This window comes from Carassius auratus, unplaced genomic scaffold (assembly GCF_003368295.1).
Source record: "Carassius auratus strain Wakin unplaced genomic scaffold, ASM336829v1 scaf_tig00001155, whole genome shotgun sequence".
In the NCBI taxonomy this organism is placed as follows: domain Eukaryota; kingdom Metazoa; phylum Chordata; class Actinopteri; order Cypriniformes; family Cyprinidae; genus Carassius; species Carassius auratus.
In genome coordinates, this window is record NW_020523344.1 from 979688 (window position 1) to 1001419 (window position 21732).

A 21732-nucleotide genomic window follows, 5' to 3' on the forward strand; every position below is an offset into this window, starting at 1 on the left:
TTTTTTTATCTTGTGGTAAAATCCCTACTTAAAAAAAACTGTAGGCACTGCTGGAAAACCTGATTGGTTTTAGTTTGTGACAGCATGTCCTGCAGAAAGCTCAGAAATAGAAGGATCCTGTAAACGGGATCAGTCATCATATATCTCAAAAATGGTGGTCAAATATGAAAATTACTTTAAAATGACAAAGGGTTTGTATACAGATTAATTTATGTTCTAGAATAACATCTAATGGTCCCAAATATGTAATAATGAGCCCACTGGTGGACTAGTGAGAGCTAGCAGCTTTAATGGAATAGTTCTTTCAAAAACAGAAAAATGTGCTTACTCATTGCCTCAGTCTATCCAAAATATTGGTGACATTTTGTAGCTAAACCCATGCATGCTTTGTGATCTTAAACACAATAATTTGTATGCTTTGCATAGTTAACTAACCATTTAATTCCATGTATCAATCCATATCAATGTATCATTACCTCTCTAGCAACTAGTAGATACACTTTTCCTGATCTACTTATGAAGAATGCATATCAATACCTTAAGAACACCCCCCCCCCCACACACACACAGATGCCAAATGCAAATCATCCATCACATCAAGAATAAAAGAGAAAGAGAAATTTAAAAGAAACTGGGGTACTTTTAATGTAGATAGCAGATAAACAACCATGGCACTACAGGGATTACGAGCTTATCACAAAACTAACTGCAAAGAACACTTAAAAAAAAAAGTTAATAAAAAAAAGTCCAAAAAGGGTAAGATCCATTTTTTTTATACATTTCCAAACCGCTCGGCACGTTTTCGCTTCTTTGCCTGAAAAAAAAGAAAGGGTGGGGTGAGGATAAACACAAGACTGAACCATGGTCAATATTGATATTAATAGGAGCCTCGCGTGAGAAGGTGTCACAATCTACAGCGGTTAAGATATGATTTGAGTTTTATTCCTCTGAAGTGAATGTGCTCCAAGTGATGTTGTCTGACAAATATATATATATATATATATACATACACACACACTTTTTTTTTTATATCCCTTCTGTCCTTTGTCTAAATTATACACTACATTTAACCTGATCATATGGAGAGGATTGTGGAAATGTCTCTTGTATGGTAGGCAATGTTAGTCACCCCACACAATATTATCAAATTTGTAGAACCCTCATTTCTTCCAACAAAGATAACCTTAATAATCTATCACTTTATATGATGAACAAATTTCAACCGGCATTTATTCACGTATATATAAAATAAAAAAAATCGATCACACACAGATTTAATGAACCTTTCAAAACCAGTTTACCAGCAGAACCCATACCTCTGCATCAGTGGCTCCAGCAGACGCTGCACTTGTGACAATGCCAAATCTCTCCTTCCTCTTCTTAAGCTTTTCATCATCCTCAATCTGTGAACATACAAAACAGCCAACACCACATTCAAACAGCTACTGTGCAAGACAAATGTAAGTTGTGAGTGAAATATGAAAAATTTACCTTTTTAGAAACTGAAGAGACATTCATCCCAAAACGTTCTGCTCTCTTCTTTAATACCTCAACCTGAAAGATGAGTGGCATGTTTATTAGTGGTTTTGCAAAAAAGTTGTTGTTGTTTCACATTTCAATTTCCAACCCCCCATGAAAATGTGCAACCAAATTACTTACATTTGGTTTGGCTGAAGTTCCTATAAAAAAAATAAAAAACAACATTAATAAATATGGAACTCATTAATTAGACACTGTGGCTTGAAACTTAAAAAATGTATTCCACAATATACTGCACACAACAAACACAGAGCAAGCACTGGTGTCCCAATTCAAATGACTGACTTACAGTATGTGCCAGATTAAAGTAAATAAATATTTTATTAAAAGATTAAAATTTACAAATTCAAAGAGATTATCAGACTAAAAATGAAAATCACCTGATTCAATGAATCATTCATTGCAGTTCATCATGACCAAAAGTAATCACAAAGAAAATCTGGTCAAAACGCTGTACTTAGTGACTGACTGGTTGTTCTAATGTTATGTCATGTCTTTCATTTGCAACTTATGTTTAAGTACTTGTATGAAGCTATTTTAATCCACCTTATTTTCTCGTAAAAGCAAGCACAGCCATTTGTAAATCTTTTGTGTCTGCCTTCTGGTGTTCTCCGCTTCCAGCTATATTTAGTTGTACAAAACAGCATGCTTTGCCACTTGATATTGCAAACTGGGGTTTCTTACGTCCGCATTAAAAAATAAGGTGCATAGGAGAATGTGAATAAAACTGGACACAACCAATGTGTGGCAGAAGAAATTAATATAATAAAAAAACTATTATCATGGTCTTACCTATGACAACAGCATCATAGCAGCACAACACATAATAAACTTAATTGAAAATAACCAATAGCAGCTGTATTTTATCAAAAACAGTTGAGATGCACTGCACACATATTAGAGGTCATCTCACCTTTGGACGACACAGTTTCAGGTACTTCCAAACCAAATCTATTAAAAACAAGAATGGGAATTAAAGATATATAGAGGTCTCAAACCACAATACATTTACATTTTAGTTACAGGTTTGTGTGCAATTTACTATTCCTGTCAACTTATTTCCAATTAAAAGTGATTTGAACGTTTGACAAGCCGTTATATAATTTGTCTTATTGACTCAGAAAAGATGTAATTGGTTTTCTTACATAAGACCACTGCACAGACCAAACACTGCGTTTTACTCAAGAGTTCTTTAGTCTGTGAGCCTCTTTTAGTTTTAATGACATTTAATGGAATCTCTCCCTGAAACAAACAAAAAAACAAACCTTGCTGCTCGTGCCGCCTTCTTGGTGTCTGCATTCGGTGGAAGATTGAAGCGTTCTGCTCTTTTCTGAAGCCTCTGCAAAGAAAATAATGTAAAATTGAACTACTACTAATTTTTTAGATGCATAAATAATGCCCTACTGGAGCAAAACACCCCGTTGTGCCTCTTGGCTGTGATTTCACAAAGCTTTAATAGTAGCAAATCAAATAAACAACCACTGACATGGTAAGAATCTTTAAGTATGACCAATGTGGTTTCAGTAAAGATCAGTACCTCACCAACTGCAGCAGGAGGGTTTATCTTGACCAGTTTTTTCTCAGTCACCCTGAAATCAAGAGCACAGTAAATAAACAGACCCATTTCCAAACACTAATCCTCAGGCAAGGCTAGTACTAAAGTGTGGCACATTTCTTATATACGCCATGTGCAATGTATGATGTACAAGTGAAAGGGGAATGACATACTCTTCAGGAGGAGTAAGCTCTTGTTTCTGGACATCGGTCTCTTCTTTGGCAAAGGTCTCCTAAAACAAGTGCAGTATGTTACATTGAGCAAATCAAACACTGTGATTGTTGTCCCATCTGGAACCTGAGTCCCGACACAAACACATTTGTCGGTTTATATCTATTAAAATCCATTCATTCACAGTAAAACAAAATAAAATAATAATAGTCACAGGTGATCTGATTAACTTAACCCCAAAGAGAGCTCATCAGAGAGGCACGTCACCAAGCTTTGAAAGGTAAATATTAATTAGTTTGCTGTATCCTGGACAGTAAAGGACCACCTATTTACCGGTCAATCATTCAATGGTCTTTGTTACACTTTAAAATAAAACTAGATAGGTGAAGTTTGTCAAAGAGAAACTAGGGCTGCATGACAACACATATCTTGACAATGATATAAAGTGTTTTTAACTATTTATTCATGTTAGAGCAATAAGAAAACCCACAGGATGTGCTCGATGTTACAAAGAGCTAAATGCAACAGTGAAAAGGAACTAAATAGCTGCAAAAATCTTTTTCTTAACCATATTCAAAAACATATGTCCTTAACACAACCACTGGGCACCAAGCAGGCAGTGTAGTTTTGTGCAGAATACATCATGTAACATGTACATGAACTGAGAGTAACGTTTAGGGTTCACAAACAATTTCTGAACTCGGATCAATTCCAAACAGATTACGGATATTAGTGGTTGTAAACACCTAATGAGGTGCTGAAACCCTACAGGAAAACTGTTTTTTTTATTAACATGCATTATACATTGACATAGCGAGCGATTCATGCATTTATGAAACCAGAGAACCTTCCCATCGAAATTGTATCATGGCTACTTGTGATCAGATCCTGGCATAAACTAGTCAAACACACACAATGCATTTCATTTCTATGAAATAACACTGTAGCTCCTTCATTGTGCATCTATTAGATTTTGCTCTGAAAATTCAAAAGGAAACATTACTTATGAGAAAACTTACCTCACCATATTCTTCCAGAACTTCCTCTTCATTTACTTCTTCTAAAACCACATTTTAAAAATGTTAAATAGGCATTGTAATGATTTCTGAATTTAAGAGGAGTCCTAACAGGGTGCCCCAAATTATTTTTATTCACATTTATTAAAGGAATACTGTAGTTCAACCAAAAGTGAAAATTCAGTCTTCATTTACTCATCCTTATGTTGGTCCAAACCTGTAAGAGTTTCTTTCTTAACACAGAACACGAATAACCAAAGCGTTTCTAGTATTTTCCATATTTCCATAGTATAAAAAAAAAAATACCATAAAAGTCACTGATGACCGAAAACTGTTTTATCACCAATGTTCTTCAAAATATCATCTTTTGTGTTCAGCAGAAGAAAATACATACAGACTTGAAACAACGTGAGGGTGGATAAATTACATCAGAATTTTAGGGTTAACTAACGATTTAAGAAATATAGGAGTAGAAAGTAATTAAATAGGTAAAATATAAAATGATTATAGATATCTAAGAACGCAATTGTAATCAGAACTGGTTAAGAAAGAAAATAAGTGTAATATATAATAAGGCTGAAATATCTTGTATTAGCAAACGCATACCATGCTCGTCCAGGTAAGCCTGCAGCCGGGCGATCAGATCGGCTTTATTTCCTTTGGCATCCAGCCCACGAGCAGTACATTCCTGCTTCAGCTCTGCCAACTGTGAAGATTATATTAGTTATAATGACTGGGGTTACATTTAACACAAACAAATCACATATCTGCAGTGCGAAACCGGTTTTGCCAGTCCACAAAGTTGGATAAATGAGTTCTAAATAGATTGTTATGTACCATGATGACATACATGTATAACAGGAAAAAAAAAAAAAAGACAAAGAGTGAAAAACTGTCTACGTCAATGTATGGTCTAACCAGGTGAGTTGTTTACGTAAGCCGCTCTCTAGATTTTTGTCAAGCCCAAAAAATGCGGTTTAGGAAGGCAACTAGGTGTTGATGGATAATGGCCAAAAAAAGTAAACAACTAACTTGTTTTAAACTATGATGTCTTTTTATAGCCCACTTTTTAGGCACTTGTAGGGGAAAGAACACGTGCTGGTTGGGTTTTATTTTTTAGAGTGAACTGTTTGATAAACCACTTTAGTTTAACGTAGTGTCTGAGTGGTGAGAGAACAAAGTAAAAGTCGTATTTTAGAAGTCTCTTAAAGACTGAGATAAAATTATTTTAAGTAAAATGTTTCACATCGAGGAACGAAAGGTACACACACAGCTCACTATGTTTGAGGCTTGAGTCTAACGTTAAACGCTGTCGGTCTACAGGAAGCTGGCTAGACGTTTGAGCAATATGAGAGCTGGATGAAGCTTGAAACCTTAAATATATCTCGATTTATTCGTCTCACAGATAAGAACAGATTGCTGTTACAGCCAGACCCAAACACTACACAAAAGGTTCTTTACATATTGTTTCCTACCTTGAGTTTATGCAGTTCCACGACTTCCGCCATTTTCTTGAAGAGGTTTGTATTTTGAAATCTGCTTCATTCCGGTTTTAAGTCTTAACGGACAATTTTGCGCTGCAGCGCCACCGCTCTGTCAGGAGACTGGGAATAACGTGACGTTGAGATTGTTCCTCATTACATCCATATGGATTTCACTAAATGGTTAAAAGACATTTAAAACCGTTTGCCAGGTTTTTTTTATTTATAATAGACTAAGTTACACACCTAAAAATCCAAAAGTACAATGTGTCTAATATTTACATTTAACGTTACAGTTTCAGGTGTATTATATTTAACGTTAATTTCACAACTAATGAACTTTGCAACATTGGCCCTGTTGAATGAACATTCAACTAAATTGAGCTGAATAATGTCAACTTTACAGCTGAAATTCACTGTTATGAATTTTGCAATATCAATTCTATTATTTCACAGTTAATTATTGTGGAGCTGCTTTGAAACTGTTATATTTTAAGTACATAGGTTTACGTAAGTTTCTCTAGAGCGCGCGCGACGCACTGAAAGGCACGTCAGCGTCTGAAAGTAGCAGTCTATCGCAGTATTTCGTTTTTATGAACAGATTCGGCCAAGCCAGTTTTGCCAATGTGCTATTATTATCGTTTCAACTGGGTGTTCTTGTGTTCGTTTGAACTCCTCAGGGTTGCCAGGTTTCCACAAACAAAACTTCCCAATTTCTACAAAAAAACTAGCCCAGTCATGTTTTAAGGGGGGTTCCGCGGTAAAAATCGCATTCCGAAGGGTAAAACGCACGTTTTTCTCATGAGAACCTCAAGTAAAAATGGCTTTCCATGGGCTTAATATCACATAAACCCGCAGGCATGAAAAGCAACCCGCGGCAAGTAGCACAATTCGGCGGGAAAACCGCGGACTTGGCAACACTGACTCCAGCATCTTTTGTAAACTATAAGAGGGCGGACGTTATCCCCCCCCCTCAGTTCATTGGTTTAGACACACGGAAACGAAGTTTTTTGTGTGGTCGCTTTTTAGTCAAATGGGAGGGCTTTGTTGTTTCCCTCAGTTAATTGGTTTAGAAGGCTGAACTTCCATCGCCAGAGGGCGGGCTTTGTTTTGTGCGTCGTAGTAAGGCGTGCTGTATGAAACGCGGGAACTGGCGGTTCTGATTATAAGTTGTGACATTATTTTCAGTCGTCAGTATTTTTAAGATCAAATAATCTATTTTAACTGTTTTGATTTCCGTTTGGATACTAAAATTACTCTCTCTATACAGCCGCTGTTTTAAGTAGCTTTAGAGTGGCAGTTTTCCCCGGAAAAGGGGCAGTTTGACATGGAGTCCTTTCAGAAAGTCGAGAAGATTGGAGAAGGAACATACGGGGTTGTTTATAAAGCCAAGAATAAAGTCACCGGAGAGACAGTTGCACTAAAGAAAATTCGATTAGACACGTAAGTGTTTGTCACTAGTTTCTTATTCCTGTGTTATTAAATTTGAGTGTCAGATTTTTGTGTCATTCGTGTTTTAGATTGAAATATATTGCATACAGTCAAACTCTAAATTGTAACTTAGTGCCTGACTCTAACGTAACGTTACATGTATGTTATGATTCATAAAACTGATCTGTTACGTAATTTACGTGTTAAGCTTCGCCTGTTGATAAGCGTTCGACAAAGCTGTTGCACTGCTGATGTAGATTATCCAGATTTACACCTTTTAATGATGAAGACAGACATGGGGACTTGTGACTTGGTGACTTGGACTCGAGTCGACTCGAGTCGCTATTTTTAGGACTTGAGACTTGACTTGGACTTGGAAGTTAAAGACTCGGGACTTGACTTGACTTGAGACACGATGACTTGAATGACTTGAGTGTTAATCACATCATGTTTTCAGTTTGAATATAAAATATATAAATTATTTTTTTAAATAAAGTTGATTACTCAGCTGGAGCGCAGGCTGAGAATAGCGTAGTGACTGGATCAGGACACTATCATCAGTCATGCCCTCTCTACCTTACACACACCACGCCCACTTAAATCAGATATCACATCACATCAACATGTCAGCCTGAGAGGTACCGAGGGTCATCGCTTTTGTCTTCAATAGTTCGCGCCTAAAAACGTGTGGAAAACGCTGGGTGCGCCGCTTTCTCCTTCTTTCCAAAGCGCTCGGGCAGAAGTGCTCCTGGGGCGTCTGTCGTTGCTAAGCATCCATGACACGCTTTCTCTCAATGAAGACGCGGAAATTTCAGCAAAGTATAAATGGATTTGCAGCACTAACAATCGCTCGCAGTAGCTCTGCTACTAAATTCGTTTCAAAATGGCAATCCATATACAGCTATGAACAGCTGTCCCTTCATCTTAGCTGAGCTTTCAACGTTGATACGGAAAGGATGAAGCTGATTGGTTAGTTATTGTCACATGACCTGCGGTGCGCTTGCGGCATTCTGAAAAGTTTAGATGTTTTTAACTCGATGCGGTGCGACGCGCGCGCTGCTTCCATTATGAGCGCGCATACCGCGCGCCTACATTGGAAATAACGAACTTGCGCGCGCAAAAGACGTGCTGTGAACGGCCCCTAATGATCCGCTAGCAGGCCGTCAAAAAAACGCATTCCAGGGGCGGTGCTAGGGCTGGGCTAAGGGGGCATAAGCCCCGAATATTTTGTTACCTTGACTTTCTCATAGAGCAAAACAATTAATCAGAAAAACTAATGTAGCTGCCGCGATTACCCAATCATGAGAAGTGCATATATATATTTTAAGAACCAAGAATATTACATATTTTTGGTTGTTTCACACTTTTTTGTTATGTATATAATTCCATAGTATATAATTCCACATGTGTTAATTCATAGTTTTGTTGCCTTCAGTGTGAATCTACAATTTTCATAGTCATGAAAATAAAGAAAAGTCTTTGAATGAGAAGGTGTGTCCAAACTTTTGGTCTGTACTGTACATAACAAAAAAGTATGAAACAACTGAAAATACGTCATATTTATATTCTATACTCTGAGAGAGAGAGAGAGAGAGAGAGAGAGAGAGAGAGAGAGAGAGTGTGTGTGTGTGTGTGAGAGAGAGAGAGAGAGAGAGAGAGAGAGGAGAAATGTAACAGTTTAATGTTGTATGTAAACTGTGTTTGAGAGAGAGAGAGAGAGAGAGAGAGAGGTGTACAGAGAGGAGTCTGTTGGATGTTTAGCTGTTATTTGTTTTATGGACTCAATGTTGAAAATGTAAAACATTTCAAACACTGTTGGCAGAAGTGAAAAATAAATAATTTTAGGAAGTTACAATTTTGTTTGATTCCATGATGTATTTTACTGAACATGAGTATTTACAATGCAAATCCAAATTATTTTAATTTACTGACAGTTACTTATATCTTGTCTTTTAACTTTATCAAGATCAGATTCTGCAGGTAAAATAACAATATTAAGGTGACTTGACTTGGACTTGACTTGACATAGCTTATGACTTGACTTGACTTGACTTGCCCAAGAAAAAAATACTTGGGACTTACTTGAGACTTGAAGGTTAAGACTTGAGACTTACTTGAGACTTGCACATGTGTGACTTGGTCCCATCTCTGGATGAAGATGAAGTTTCCCTTAACGTTAGTTAATGCATACGGTGTCATTAACTTAAAGTATTTAACCTTAAATGACGTATTACCCAAATAAACGGAGAAGTCTGAGATCTAGGGGCTATTTTACATGATGTTCATTACTCATGTTAACAGATGTTTGTCTTAAATGCACGCCTTTGATTGACATATGATTGTTTGTTTGATTTCAGAGAGACTGAAGGTGTTCCCAGCACTGCCATACGTGAGATCTCTCTGCTAAAAGAGCTCAATCACCCAAACATAGTCAAGTATGTATATACAGTGTCTAAACATCAGTCCTGGATTGGATTTTCCAAAAGCATCTTAAGCTTAAATTGATCGCAGAAACAGTTGTCACCACTTGACCTACGTCCAGAATGCTTTTGGGAAACTGAGCCCTGCATGATTGAATTTTTCCTCAAGTGCATAACTTCACATCGCAATGTAGAGTCAAACTCAGTCAGTGTACAGAATGCTTCTGGAGCCTTACAGGGCTGTTTTCTCACCTACAGGTTGCATGATGTGATACACACAGAAAATAAGCTTTACTTGGTCTTTGAATTTCTTCACCAAGACCTGAAGAGGTTTATGGACTCGTCCACTGTCACTGGCATATCCTTGCCACTCGTGAAGGTGAGATTTTAGAGTTATAACACTGATTTTATTGATTATGTGAATGTGAAGCTACTGTAAATATTGATTTTAGCTATATATATATATATATATATATATATATATATATATATATATATATATATATATATATATATATATATATATATATATATATATATATCCTGACTGTACAATTTTGGCAAATAAGAGTTACACAAAATGTATGAATTTAAATGAACACATTATTCTCAAAAACAAAACAAAAAAACAATTCATATTACAAGATTGTTGTTTGATTTTGTTTCAGTATCAGTTCATTTGTAAATATTTCAGGCATGTGTCATTTTATTCTTAAGGAAATAATGCTGTTAACCAGTGGTTTTCAGTGTCACTCTCATATGGATCAAATCAAGTGTACAAAAACCAATACAAAATGTCTGATTTGCTGTGGCTCTCCAGGATTAAACATTCTTGCTTCATTATAATTGTGCTTCATTACAGCAACTTATTATAATTATAATTATAATTATTCATTGAAGCCTAAGGGTTCTTTCAAACTGGGTATGATTCCTAGCAAATCTGAGTGCAGAGTTAAAAAAGAAAGTAGGATTTTCCCTAGACTTCTACTAACTATAATTTTATAAGCAGGCAAATGTCAGACTTTTACAGTAGAGATTATTGATGTTTCTATTTAATATAAGAGTGCAAATGGTTTTTACTTGGAAAATGTTCTAACCTGTAAGGGGTTCCTGGCCACAAAAAGTTTGAGAAGTCTTATGAGAGTTTATTGCCCTCATTAAAGTCCCCAACGATCCACCCTCACCCTAAAAAAGATGATGATCTGACGATAGCTGCTCGTATCTCAGATTATCTAACAGACAGTTCTTCCTTGATGAAGGACCATCACCTTGAACCTTACCAAGACGGAACTGCTTGTGGTTCCAGCAAACCCATCGTTACATCACTATTTCACCATCAAGTTAGGCACATCAACCATAACTCCTTCAAAAACAGCCGTAATGATTGATGATCAGCTGACTTTCTCAGACCACATTGCTAAAACTTTCCGATCCTGCAGATTTGCTTTATTCAACATCAAGAAGATCAAGCCCTTTCTTTCTGAACGTGCTGCACAACTCCTTGTTCAAGCTCTTGTTCTGTCCAGGCTGGACTATTGCAATGCTCTCTTGGCAGGTCTTCCAGCCAGTTCTGTCAAACCTTTACCATTATTCAACAATAGGGCTGCAAGATTAGTCTTTAACGAGCCAAAAAGAATGCATGTCACACCTCTGTTCATCAATTTGCACTGGCTACCAATAGCTGCTAGCATTAAAATTCAAGGCATTAATGTTTGCCTACAAAACCACCACTGGATCTACAACCCTTTACCTAAATTCATGACTTCAGACTTATGTGCCTTCCAGAAGCCTCTGTTCTGAAAGTGAATGGTGCTTTATAGTGGCATCCCAAAAAGGCACGAAATCACTTTCACTGACTTTTAAATTAAAGAGCCAGTAAGATGAAAATTCTAAGCTTCCTATCACTGTTTTTAAGTCCTGTACATTAGGTTTAAATCCATTCAAGGTTAAAAAACATTGTCATTTTGTCAAAATATCATTTTAAAATTACCTGAATTCTCAGAGATCCCCAAACGGTTCACTCGAAGCTGTTCAAAAGATTCAGTTTCCTTAAACCCCACCTTTCGGTAGCATACTGTGTTCTGATTGGTCAACTGACATAGTTTTGATTGGTTGTTCCGCACACAACTTCACGGTAAACAATGCGTTAGCATCTGTTTGGGGTGAATTATGTCTTATTCCTCTCACCGCGAAGCAAACAGTAAAATAAAAAACTAACAGTCTCGCAGCTTTTTCTTCTGTGTGGGTGTATTCAAGCCGCGCGCTTCAGTTTGAATCTGAATAGCGCGTTCAGCGCGGGGGCATGATCACATTAGATATAATGAAAAGAGACATGAAAAACAGACATCGCGATGTTTTCATATGGATTACTTTATCACAGAATATATGTTTTCGGCAGCACTTTAGTTTTACTTCAACCGGTTTATTGAATCAAACTGTCCAAAATAACTACTGGTGATCTGAAAACCGATGCAATCAGTTTTTAACTTGTGAACGAGTCAATATTTTGTCATTATCTGGCTCAGCTCGGTGTTAATCTTCAGTTCTCTCTTCACAGCAGTTCAGTCAGTGTGCTGTTTGAGTAAATTAATTACTCCGGGATATTGGTTTGTTTGAACTTAGAGAGAGTGTCAGGCACATTAAAAAAGTTAACAGCTTAAGTCCTTTGAGGATTAATGCTTATTGGAGACGTGAACCGTTTAAAACGATTCAGTTCGATTTGGTGAACTGGTTCAAAAAGATCCGGTTACATCGAATGATTCGTTCGCGAACTGGATATCACAAACTGCTTTGTTTGAACTCTCTCTCACAACAGACCCGGAAGAGAAGACAATGCTGAATAAAGTCATAGTTTTTGCAATTTTTGGACCAAAATGTTTTTCAATGCTTCAACAAATTCTGACCCTCTGATGTCACATGGACTACTTTGATGATGTTTTTCTTACCTTTCTGGAAATGGACAGTAGACTGTACACACAGTTTCAGTGGAGGGACTGAGAGCTCTCGGACTAAATCTAAAATATCTTAAACTATGTTCCCGAAGATAAACAGAGGTCTTACGGGTTTGGAACAACATAAGGGTGAGTTATTAATGACATAATTTTGATTATTGGGTGAACTAACCCTTTAAGTATACAGTTAACAGCCTAATACAGAAATGAATAATCAAATGTAAAATAAAACCTCATAGTCTTTACTGATCCCCCTATTTATCAGCATCACCCCGTCCCTTAACCGCTGCCCTTTGCCAGGCTCCCAGCAGGACTGGGTGTAGAGAGAGGAGAGGCGCTGTAATAGCTAGGGCTGGCGGCGTGTGACGAGACACACCTGAACCAAATGGAGCCTTATCACCACGCTTTTTAAATGCAGAGCGTGCCTCTCTTCGAGAGACCGGTCTCTTCCCCGTGCATGCCTTGTGGGTCCAGGAAGGGTGTGTAGAGGGATTTCCGTGCCGCCAGAGCAGTGAGCTGCCGGACCTGCAGTCCAGTCGAGAACCGCAACCATTATACGGCTGATGGGCCAGGATGCAGGGCCGTTTATCCCCGGGAAGAGCTGTGGGCCAAGGAGGACATTATGCTAGACTCCCCTCCCCTTACCTGGACCCTTCCTTCCCAGACACTGTCCCACCTTCATGAACCCCGCAGCACAACGAGGACACCAGATCCCGTTTACTATGAACACCCTTTCCCTTTGGACACTTTATTTACTGTTTTTGTTATTTTTCTGTTAATAAAATCCTCTCCGAGGCCTGACACCACACCCACTGTGCCTGTCATTTGCTCCTCCTGCCACAATTAATATTTAGCACAAAGTCAGAAGCATGATTAGTCCACTGTTGCTTTAAGAGTCGCACTGATCTCATTGTTAAGCATGTACAGTATTTTTATTCTCAACTTTTTAGGTTCAAACAGTGCAAGTTCTCTTTAGTGCTTTTAAAAACATGAGTAAATCTAATCAAGTTAGTAGTAAATAAAGAAAATCAAGCTTTCAAAATCACGTGCCATTTTGCAAAAGTCACATCACATTTTACTGATTTGAAATTGGGCTTTTATGGAGGAGCAAAAGCAAAGCCTAGCTGGAAAGGGGGGGCCATGATCACTTTATTTGTGATAACTGTATTTCGATTAATTGCACAGCCCAAATTTTTATTCTAACTACTTGTTTTCGTTTTATTCAAAACAAAATAAAACATGATCCTCTATCACTTCAATCTCTTGTGTTCTATTGTTGGCTTTTATTTTTATCTAAAAAAAAATATTGACCCTATAACACTAGCGTTCTCTACTTTTATATTCCTTTTTCTTTTATATTCTTTTTATAGCTGTGCATTTTTGCATTCAACAGTGCTATGTTAGGCAAGGTTAGGCACATCAAGTTGATTTGTATAGCGAATGTCCCACACACTTGTTGTTTATAATAAATTACACTATAATAATATGGTTAAATATGGCACATTAAAAAATTTAGCCCGCAAGGCTAAATAGTACTCTTAATTGTTTTTCAGAGTTACCTGTTCCAGTTGCTCCAGGGACTGGCCTTCTGTCACTCTCATCGTGTTCTTCATAGGGATCTTAAACCCCAGAATCTCCTGATCAACGCTCAGGGTGAGATCAAACTGGCTGACTTTGGTCTGGCCAGAGCGTTTGGTGTACCTGTGCGGACTTACACACACGAGGTGAGAAGCAGAAACATTGTTTTTCTAAAAGATATGTTCACTGTGTTTCCACCTTAAATAAGGTGAAATAATCTAAAACGTAACAGTAGCCACATTTACATGTACACTTTTTTTTTTTTGTCATTCTGATTGAAAGATTCAGTGGCCAGAACATGTACACATTCGTAGAAATTATACAGCCATCTTCTATTGTACCACACACAGAACCAAATTGATTTCTCATTATTAGTTAAAAAAAATTTGATCTCCATAGTTTGACTTTTCATAATGTGTATAGGCACAACTAAATTTACCCTGTAGCCCCATCTAGTGTCCAAGCAGTATGCTTTCAAATATCTGTATCTTCTAACAGCATAAATATTCAGGACATATTTGCAAATACTACAAGGATATATTTATCACCCAAAAACGCAAATACTACAAGGATATATTTAACATTCTGGTTAAATATATATTTTTAAAGGGTTTATAACCCCCCCCAAAATAAAAAAGGTGCAAAAAAAAGTTTGCTTGCTTGAATTAACAGAGTACTTTGCCAATTGCTAACCAGTTTTTTGTGTGGATGACCATGCAAGCAAGCTAATAACAAAGATCCTGCAGATGATATGCAGAATTGATCTTTAACAGTGTAAATGAAGCATTAACAGAGTGAGAATCCATCTGCAGCTTTATTCCAATACAAAGTAAACAGGCAAGGTCAAACACCAGCAAACACAACAGAGAAGGCAATCCAAATCATAGTTAAGAGAATGCAAGGGTCAGGGCAGATAGAAAACAATCGATAAACGAGAGACAGCCCAAGGTAATTCACAGAGAGACCAGGCAGGGAAGGAAAATGCTCAGAAACGTACACCGGGGCAATACAAGACTTCACAATGAGGAAGGATATGGGAGATGCTTATATAGTCACCTAATGGGTGTCAGGTGTAAGAGTAATCAGGACCAGGTGTGTGGGTGTGTGTATGTGATTAGTCTGGATAAATATCAGTACTCAGGCAAGAGTTGCCTCTGGTGGCGAGCTGGAAGTATTACGGGAGTCTCGTTCGTTCGTGACAAATGGCTGCAATTTTGTCTTTTTTTCCCCATAGGTTGTAACTTTGTGGTACAGAGCTCCAGAGATTCTCCTGGGATGTAAATATTATTCTACAGCGGTTGACATCTGGAGTTTGGGCTGTATCTTTGCAGAAATGGTATTTATTCATTTTCTTTTAATGTACACACCATTTTGCTTTTTATTTTTTTTATTTTATTGCAATTATTGCTTGTGTTATTTTATTTTTGACACAACTTTATGGCTTTTTATACCAGATCACTCGGAAGGCTTTGTTTCCTGGAGACTCTGAAATAGACCAGCTCTTTCGGATATTTCGGACACTTGGCACTCCGGATGAATCTATATGGCCTGGAGTCACCTCAATGCCAGACTACAAACCCTCCTTTCCCAAGTGGGCACGACAGGACCTGTCTAAAGTGGTGCCACCCCTGGATGAAGATGGCAGAGACCTTCTTGGGGTAAGAGGACAACAAAGTTTATGTAGTATTATTCGATGGATGAACAATTTTATGAAGGGGTGACATTGACTCTAACCTCACTTAGCATTGCAGTATAAAATATGCATTATAAAAGTATTTTTATTGCCTTTTATTTCAAATGAAACCCCTTTCTTTATGGTGAGGATTCTGGCATCTTGAGTGGCATTTGCACATCCACATGCTGGTGACTATGTATGTGGCACTGTCGATTAATTGATTATTCATTTGAATGACGATTGATCATGTAAATTATTGAAAATTGTAATCCCTAGTTGGGACCAGGGTGTCCGCGGGGTTGTAAAAGGTAATAAAAGGTAGCTAATGAAATTAACCAAAATTAAGGGCATTAAAAAGTAATAAATGTCATCTGACAAGGTATAAAATCTTCACAAAGTTTCGTAATAATTGCTACAACATTCCCGCAGAATTTGGGCTTAGAAGCGTCCCGTGATGTCATCGCAATGCGCATTCAAATTCACCACAGGATCAGTAACATCTCTGTGAAATCTTGTGAGAAGCATTCAAATTCATCCTGATATCAGAACAAACTCCACTAATGTGGAAACCAGGAAAAACATTGTTCAATAAACCCAAACCTGATTTTATTTTGATTTTATAAAAAAAGAATTCGAGTGATTTTAAATGCTTCACACAACTTTTCCCAACACTTAAATGATTTAAGTATTACTGAATTTGAAAGTTATTTTTAATGTGTTCATATATTATTTTCTTGATTAAATACAAAATTTTTAATACCCCCATAATTGTGAAAATATATTGTTTTCCGGCTGTTCGAAGTATTTTCTGAATTATGGAGTGACAAAAAGAGATGCACAGAAAAGCCAAACATAAATTTTAGGGATTTTGTTCAAATTATTTTATTGTATGTTTAATCATATCCCGAGTACCACCAATAGTGAGTCACAGCTGGAGAACCAATGATCTAACTTTGACAAAACAGTTCTGACATATGTATCACTGTCAAATGTAGCCCAACACTTGGCTCATGTTTTACTTTAGGTTAATAATGCTATAATTATAGGCTAAGGTTGTCTGATAAAGCAATAAGCCCTGCAAAGCCGTGTTTTCTGTGAAGCTTTGTCCAAAACTATGGACAAAGACCCATTGTGACATCTTGATTAATCCCTCTGCTTTACTTAAATGTATAAGCTTAATTTATTTTAATAACACCTGTGCTTACTTCACAGCCACCTCTTTTTTAGATTGCTCACACATCAGACATACTGACTAATGATCTATGAAGATGTCTCCTTCACCTTCTGTCTTTATTTTTATTCTCATCTCTGGGCAGTTTCTGAGTCCAGTGTTGATGTTAAGTTATAATGACATCATTACATTGTGTTATGCATTATTGCATTATGTTATTCCACTTGGAAAGATATTTAATATATGCCAAAACCTTTGCAGCTTGAAGTCGCGCTTGTATTAAAAAATATTTTGAAGGTATTAAAAAAGGTAGTAAAAGGTATTAAATTCAACTTAAGAAGTTCTGTATATACTAGGGCTGTGCCGATCACGATCGGCCGATCGTTAATGCGCATCTCGTCAGTAAAGGCGGTTCTCTAATCAGCGGTAAATTCCCTCAGGTGTGTGATTTCACATAGAGCAGCTGTTACTAGACAGAGACATTATTAACTGAGAAGATGCGCAAACAAACGCTGAAAATGAACGTGGATTTTCAAGGACTAAGATCCTATTATCAAACAATATTGTTATTATCTTTCAAATTCTAATAAACTAATAAAACAAAAGTTCACAGGTTTAAACCATGTTCTGTCACTCCCTCGCACAAATAAAAAAGGTGCACAAATAAAGTGCAGCACAAGAGCATGCAATGACTGAGGTAACGAACATTTGAAAGGATGTTTTGGCAAAATGATTGCTTTAACTTATGATTATTTTGGTCATCAAGTAATCTACTGATTATTTTGACAACTGAGTAATCATATTTTTTAGAAATAGATCTAAGTGTAAAACAGGCTTTTGTATGAATATTTTTAATCTTAACAATGAGGCAACAATAATTGGTTCAAATAAAGTATCAAATCCAAGTAATAACACTGTTTTATTCAACAACCCTGATAAAATAGACCTACATAATGTAATATGTCTACAAAAAATATGAACGTAACCAACTTAAGTTTATTATATTTTATAACAAACACCTGCAGATGGCGCCAATGACCTGGCGATGTTTCATTTTAAAGCATGATTCAAGGCCCTTAATTCCATGTAATTTTTTATATTTGGCCACCTGCAAACTGTGAGGGTTTGAACTTTTATTTTGAAATCGTGATGTATAACAAATCTTATACTTAGGAATATGTTGAGGCATTCTCCTGTGTTGGCATACGTTTATACATGATGTACATAACAAATCTAGTGAGATAACATGCACTGTTTTCCCAGAAGAATGTTAAGCAACACAAACTCACAGCATATGCAGAGAAAGAGTTTGTGGACTGAGATGGAGATCCACGCTTGTAAATGATAACAAGTGCAACACAAAACGCATCAGACTTTATATGCGTTGGCAAATTAAGCCCAAACTAACAGCACAACACAAACACAACTTTACTAACTTACCAATATTAGGGAGAAGTCGTGGGCTAGTGGTTAGAGAGTTTGACTCCTAACCCTAGGGTTGTGGGTTCGAGTCTCGGGCTGGCAATAGCATGACTTGGGTGCCCTTGAGCAAGGCACTGAACCCACAACTGCTCCCTGGGTGCTGGGGCATAAATGGCTGCCCACTGCTCCGGGTGTGTGTTCACGATGTGTGTGTTCACTGATGTGTGTGTGCACTATGGATGGGTTAAATGCAGAGCACAAATTCTGAGTATGGGTCACCATACTTGGCTGAATGTCACCTCACTTTACAATTTACTAATATCACGAGACCATTTTTTTTACCTCAAGGTTTAATATCGCAAGATCTCATGCGCTGCTTAAAACCAGGCAAATCGGCTCAGTATTTATGTCAGATGCTCTGCATCGTTAAATGTAAAAATTCAAGTACATTAAATATCTTCTCAAAAATATGGCTGTTTTCCAGGGCTTACATTTCTAAAAGCCTTCAAAACTTGCCTTAAAACATTCTTTGCCTTAAAGATTTTTACTATCATAGGCTGGCTGTTTTCAGAGAATGCAGCCTTATAAAAGTGATTTTTGCATAGTAGGTCCCATTTAAATGATATTACTAGTTATTGTATTGAAGTAGTATAAATCTATATGTAGACACTGATGATGGTGCGACATGAAAGTGTTTCAGCAATGCACTGCACTTTTTTCATGATCCCTTTTTATATGATCATTTTTTTCTTGAAGGATATCAGTAAATGCCCCCTATAGATGTTTCCTTTGCCAAAGCACGTCTTTACTCAAAGCATGTGTGTACTCAGAGGATGCATTTTTCACTTTAAAAGGCAGATTCTCAGTGGCCATATCGCAGGCTTTAATGAAATATCTTTATTCTAATCATAAAAATTCAAAAGCGAATGTTTTCAATTAGAGAAGTACACAATTACCAGAAGACTCCATTGTCACCAATGATCAATCAAGTGTAATATTACCTATTAATTTTTTTTTTTTTTTAACTGAATTCAAAATTAGACCACTATACAGAAAGTATCAAAATTAATTTAACATTTTGGGATTGGAGGTGACTGATAAACTTGATTCAAAGGAGATCTACTCCACCCACGTCCCCTGTCCATGTTTTCGGGTGAATACGATTTAATTTTGCATCTCTACTCTACAGTTTTTACCTGGAAACAATATTGATTTTAATTTGAACATTTCTAGTTTTTAACTTTTTTTTTTTTTCTTTTCACAGCAAATGTTGATCTATGATCCTAATAAGAGGATCTCAGCAAAGAACGCCCTTGTTCATCGGTTCTTCCGTGATGTCACCATGCCAGTGCCCCCCTTGCGCCTCTGAAGTCATCCGTGATGATCCTTCACAGCACTCGAGTTTGGATCCACTTTCTGAGAGTTATTCCCCATTTCTTTGGAAATTGATCAGTTTTATACTATGACTTTTTTTCTCCATTATTCAAAGATAATATGGTTCTAATTAATGATTTTAAACCAAATTTCTGATGGATTCATAAAATAGTGGTCTCTGCAACTTAATAAACTTGTTACATTGTTTACATTGTGTATCATTTGTTTTCACATAGTTTTTTTTTATACAACATTATCAAAGCACCAATTAAACAGCAACAAACATATAACAGAATGAAATGACAGTAAATCCCATTTAAAGCATTAAAATGGGCAGTGGGGATCTCCTGAAGGTATAGTGTTGATGCTAGTTAGCAAAGTTTAGTACAAGTCAATTCATTCATTCTGTGTAAAAAAAAAAAGTTTCCTTTTTGTACTTTTTGTTAAAGCTCTTCCTTTGCAGTACTGTCTAAAATACAAGGAGTATGGTTGGCTATATATTTCTTCTTCATGTGTAGCTATGTTTTATGTTTAAAACCAGTTTAGGCTTAAAATGTATTGCATGTACTGTAAGTAGCATTGGTTTAACAGTGCTGCAGTGGCAGTGTAGAGCAGGCATTATCAATCCTTAACAAAATCCTACTATACCTCAAGACACTTGGGGCCTGTACCACGAAGCTGGATTAGTTGGCTGGCCAGGCAAGTTTCAGGTTAGTTTGCACCAATCCTGGGCTTTAGGTACCATGTAAAGTAAGTGGCTTGGTTTATAGTGGCATTCATTGCCATAGTAACTTACACTCCAGGCTAACCTGCTCCGAGGCAGGTTACGTTTGGGATTAGAGATCTCAAACTGAAGTTGGACCAATCAGATGTGAGAGAAGTGACACATATCTAACACAGTAGATATATATTTATATATATATATATATATATATATATATATATATATATATATATATATAAATACAAATCTGACCTTTCATGTTCGAGTCTCTATCACTATATTTTCAAATGTATAAACTAACTTAACAAACGTTAACAGCAAGATTCAAAAATTAGGTATCTCACTGGGTCTAGTTATATGTAAATCAAACTTGCTTTTTGTTGAAAGGCTCGTGATTGGCTGTTTGCTAGTGATGACATACATTCATGTGCACGTGCTCCACAAACTCAGGATCAGAGCCTGAGTTGACAAAGAAAGTTGTTTATCAGCATCATGGTACCAACAAAGCTGGATTGGATAGGTTGACCTGTATCTAGTTTAGAATAAGAAAGTGCTTAGTTGCAAAGTATGTTTTTATACACACAAAGAGGTATGTGTCAGACTGAAACTTGGTATTTCCAGCAGATATTGCACAGAGCATCACAGTCCATTGGCCAGCCTGTCATCTTCCAACAGTGTATCCTGGTGCCATTATATTCCTAAGTAAATGCGATACAACTCTTACACAAACAAAAATTTTGAAGAGTTTATTTGAAAAAAAAAACCTCTGTTTTTAACAATTCTCAAAAATCATGTTTTTTCATTGTGAATTCCAATTTCAATCAAACTGCATTTTGGTTATTTCCACAAGGTAAAAAAAAAAAACGTAAAGAAAAAAAAAAAACAGATCCCTAAAACATAACACAATAAAAGCATTATAAAGTAATAAAAAGCATGAATTTTGAAAACAACAAATAAAGTCACCTTTATTTATATATCGCTTTAAACAAAATACATTGCGTCAAAGCAACTGAACAACATTCATTTGGAAAACAGTGTGTCAATAATGCAAAATGACAGTTAAAGGCAGTTCATTGAATTCAGTGATGTCATCTCATGTACAGTTTAAATAATGTCTGTGCATTTATGTGCAATCAAGTCAACGATATCACTGTAGATGAAGTGACCAACTAAGCAAGCCAGAGGCGACAGCGGCAAGGAACCGAAACTCCATCGGTGACAGAA

General features: G+C 36.7%; 2 protein-coding genes across 3 annotated transcripts; one reads left to right on the forward strand and one right to left on the reverse strand.

The window, feature by feature from the left end:
* Positions 1-620: 620 nt before the first annotated feature.
* On the reverse strand, positions 621-5910 carry LOC113069260 (SAP domain-containing ribonucleoprotein). The gene is made up of 11 exons (XM_026242292.1): positions 5757-5910; positions 4888-4987; positions 4285-4325; positions 3268-3326; positions 3077-3128; positions 2805-2878; positions 2453-2490; positions 1660-1679; positions 1492-1554; positions 1317-1403; positions 621-814 (listed from the first exon to the last, which is right to left on the reverse strand). Exons 1-11 carry the CDS (start codon positions 5787-5789, stop codon positions 773-775), a joined length of 609 nt encoding a protein of 202 aa, XP_026098077.1. The 5' UTR covers positions 5790-5910; the 3' UTR covers positions 621-772.
* Positions 5911-6740: 830 nt separating this feature from the next.
* On the forward strand, positions 6741-20000 carry cdk2 (cyclin dependent kinase 2). Of its 2 annotated transcripts, XM_026242291.1 has the most exons (8): positions 6741-6952; positions 7033-7205; positions 9551-9628; positions 9872-9992; positions 14118-14288; positions 15377-15478; positions 15597-15800; positions 19675-20000. In XM_026242291.1, the coding sequence occupies exons 2-8, from the start codon at positions 7090-7092 to the stop codon at positions 19777-19779; spliced, it is 897 nt and encodes a 298-aa protein (XP_026098076.1). In that variant the 5' UTR covers positions 6741-6952; positions 7033-7089; the 3' UTR covers positions 19780-20000. The 2 variants fall into 2 exon arrangements, with proteins under 2 accessions (XP_026098076.1, XP_026098075.1); XM_026242290.1 differs by having other exon boundaries at positions 6741-7205.
* The last annotated feature ends 1732 nt before the right edge of the window (positions 20001-21732 follow it).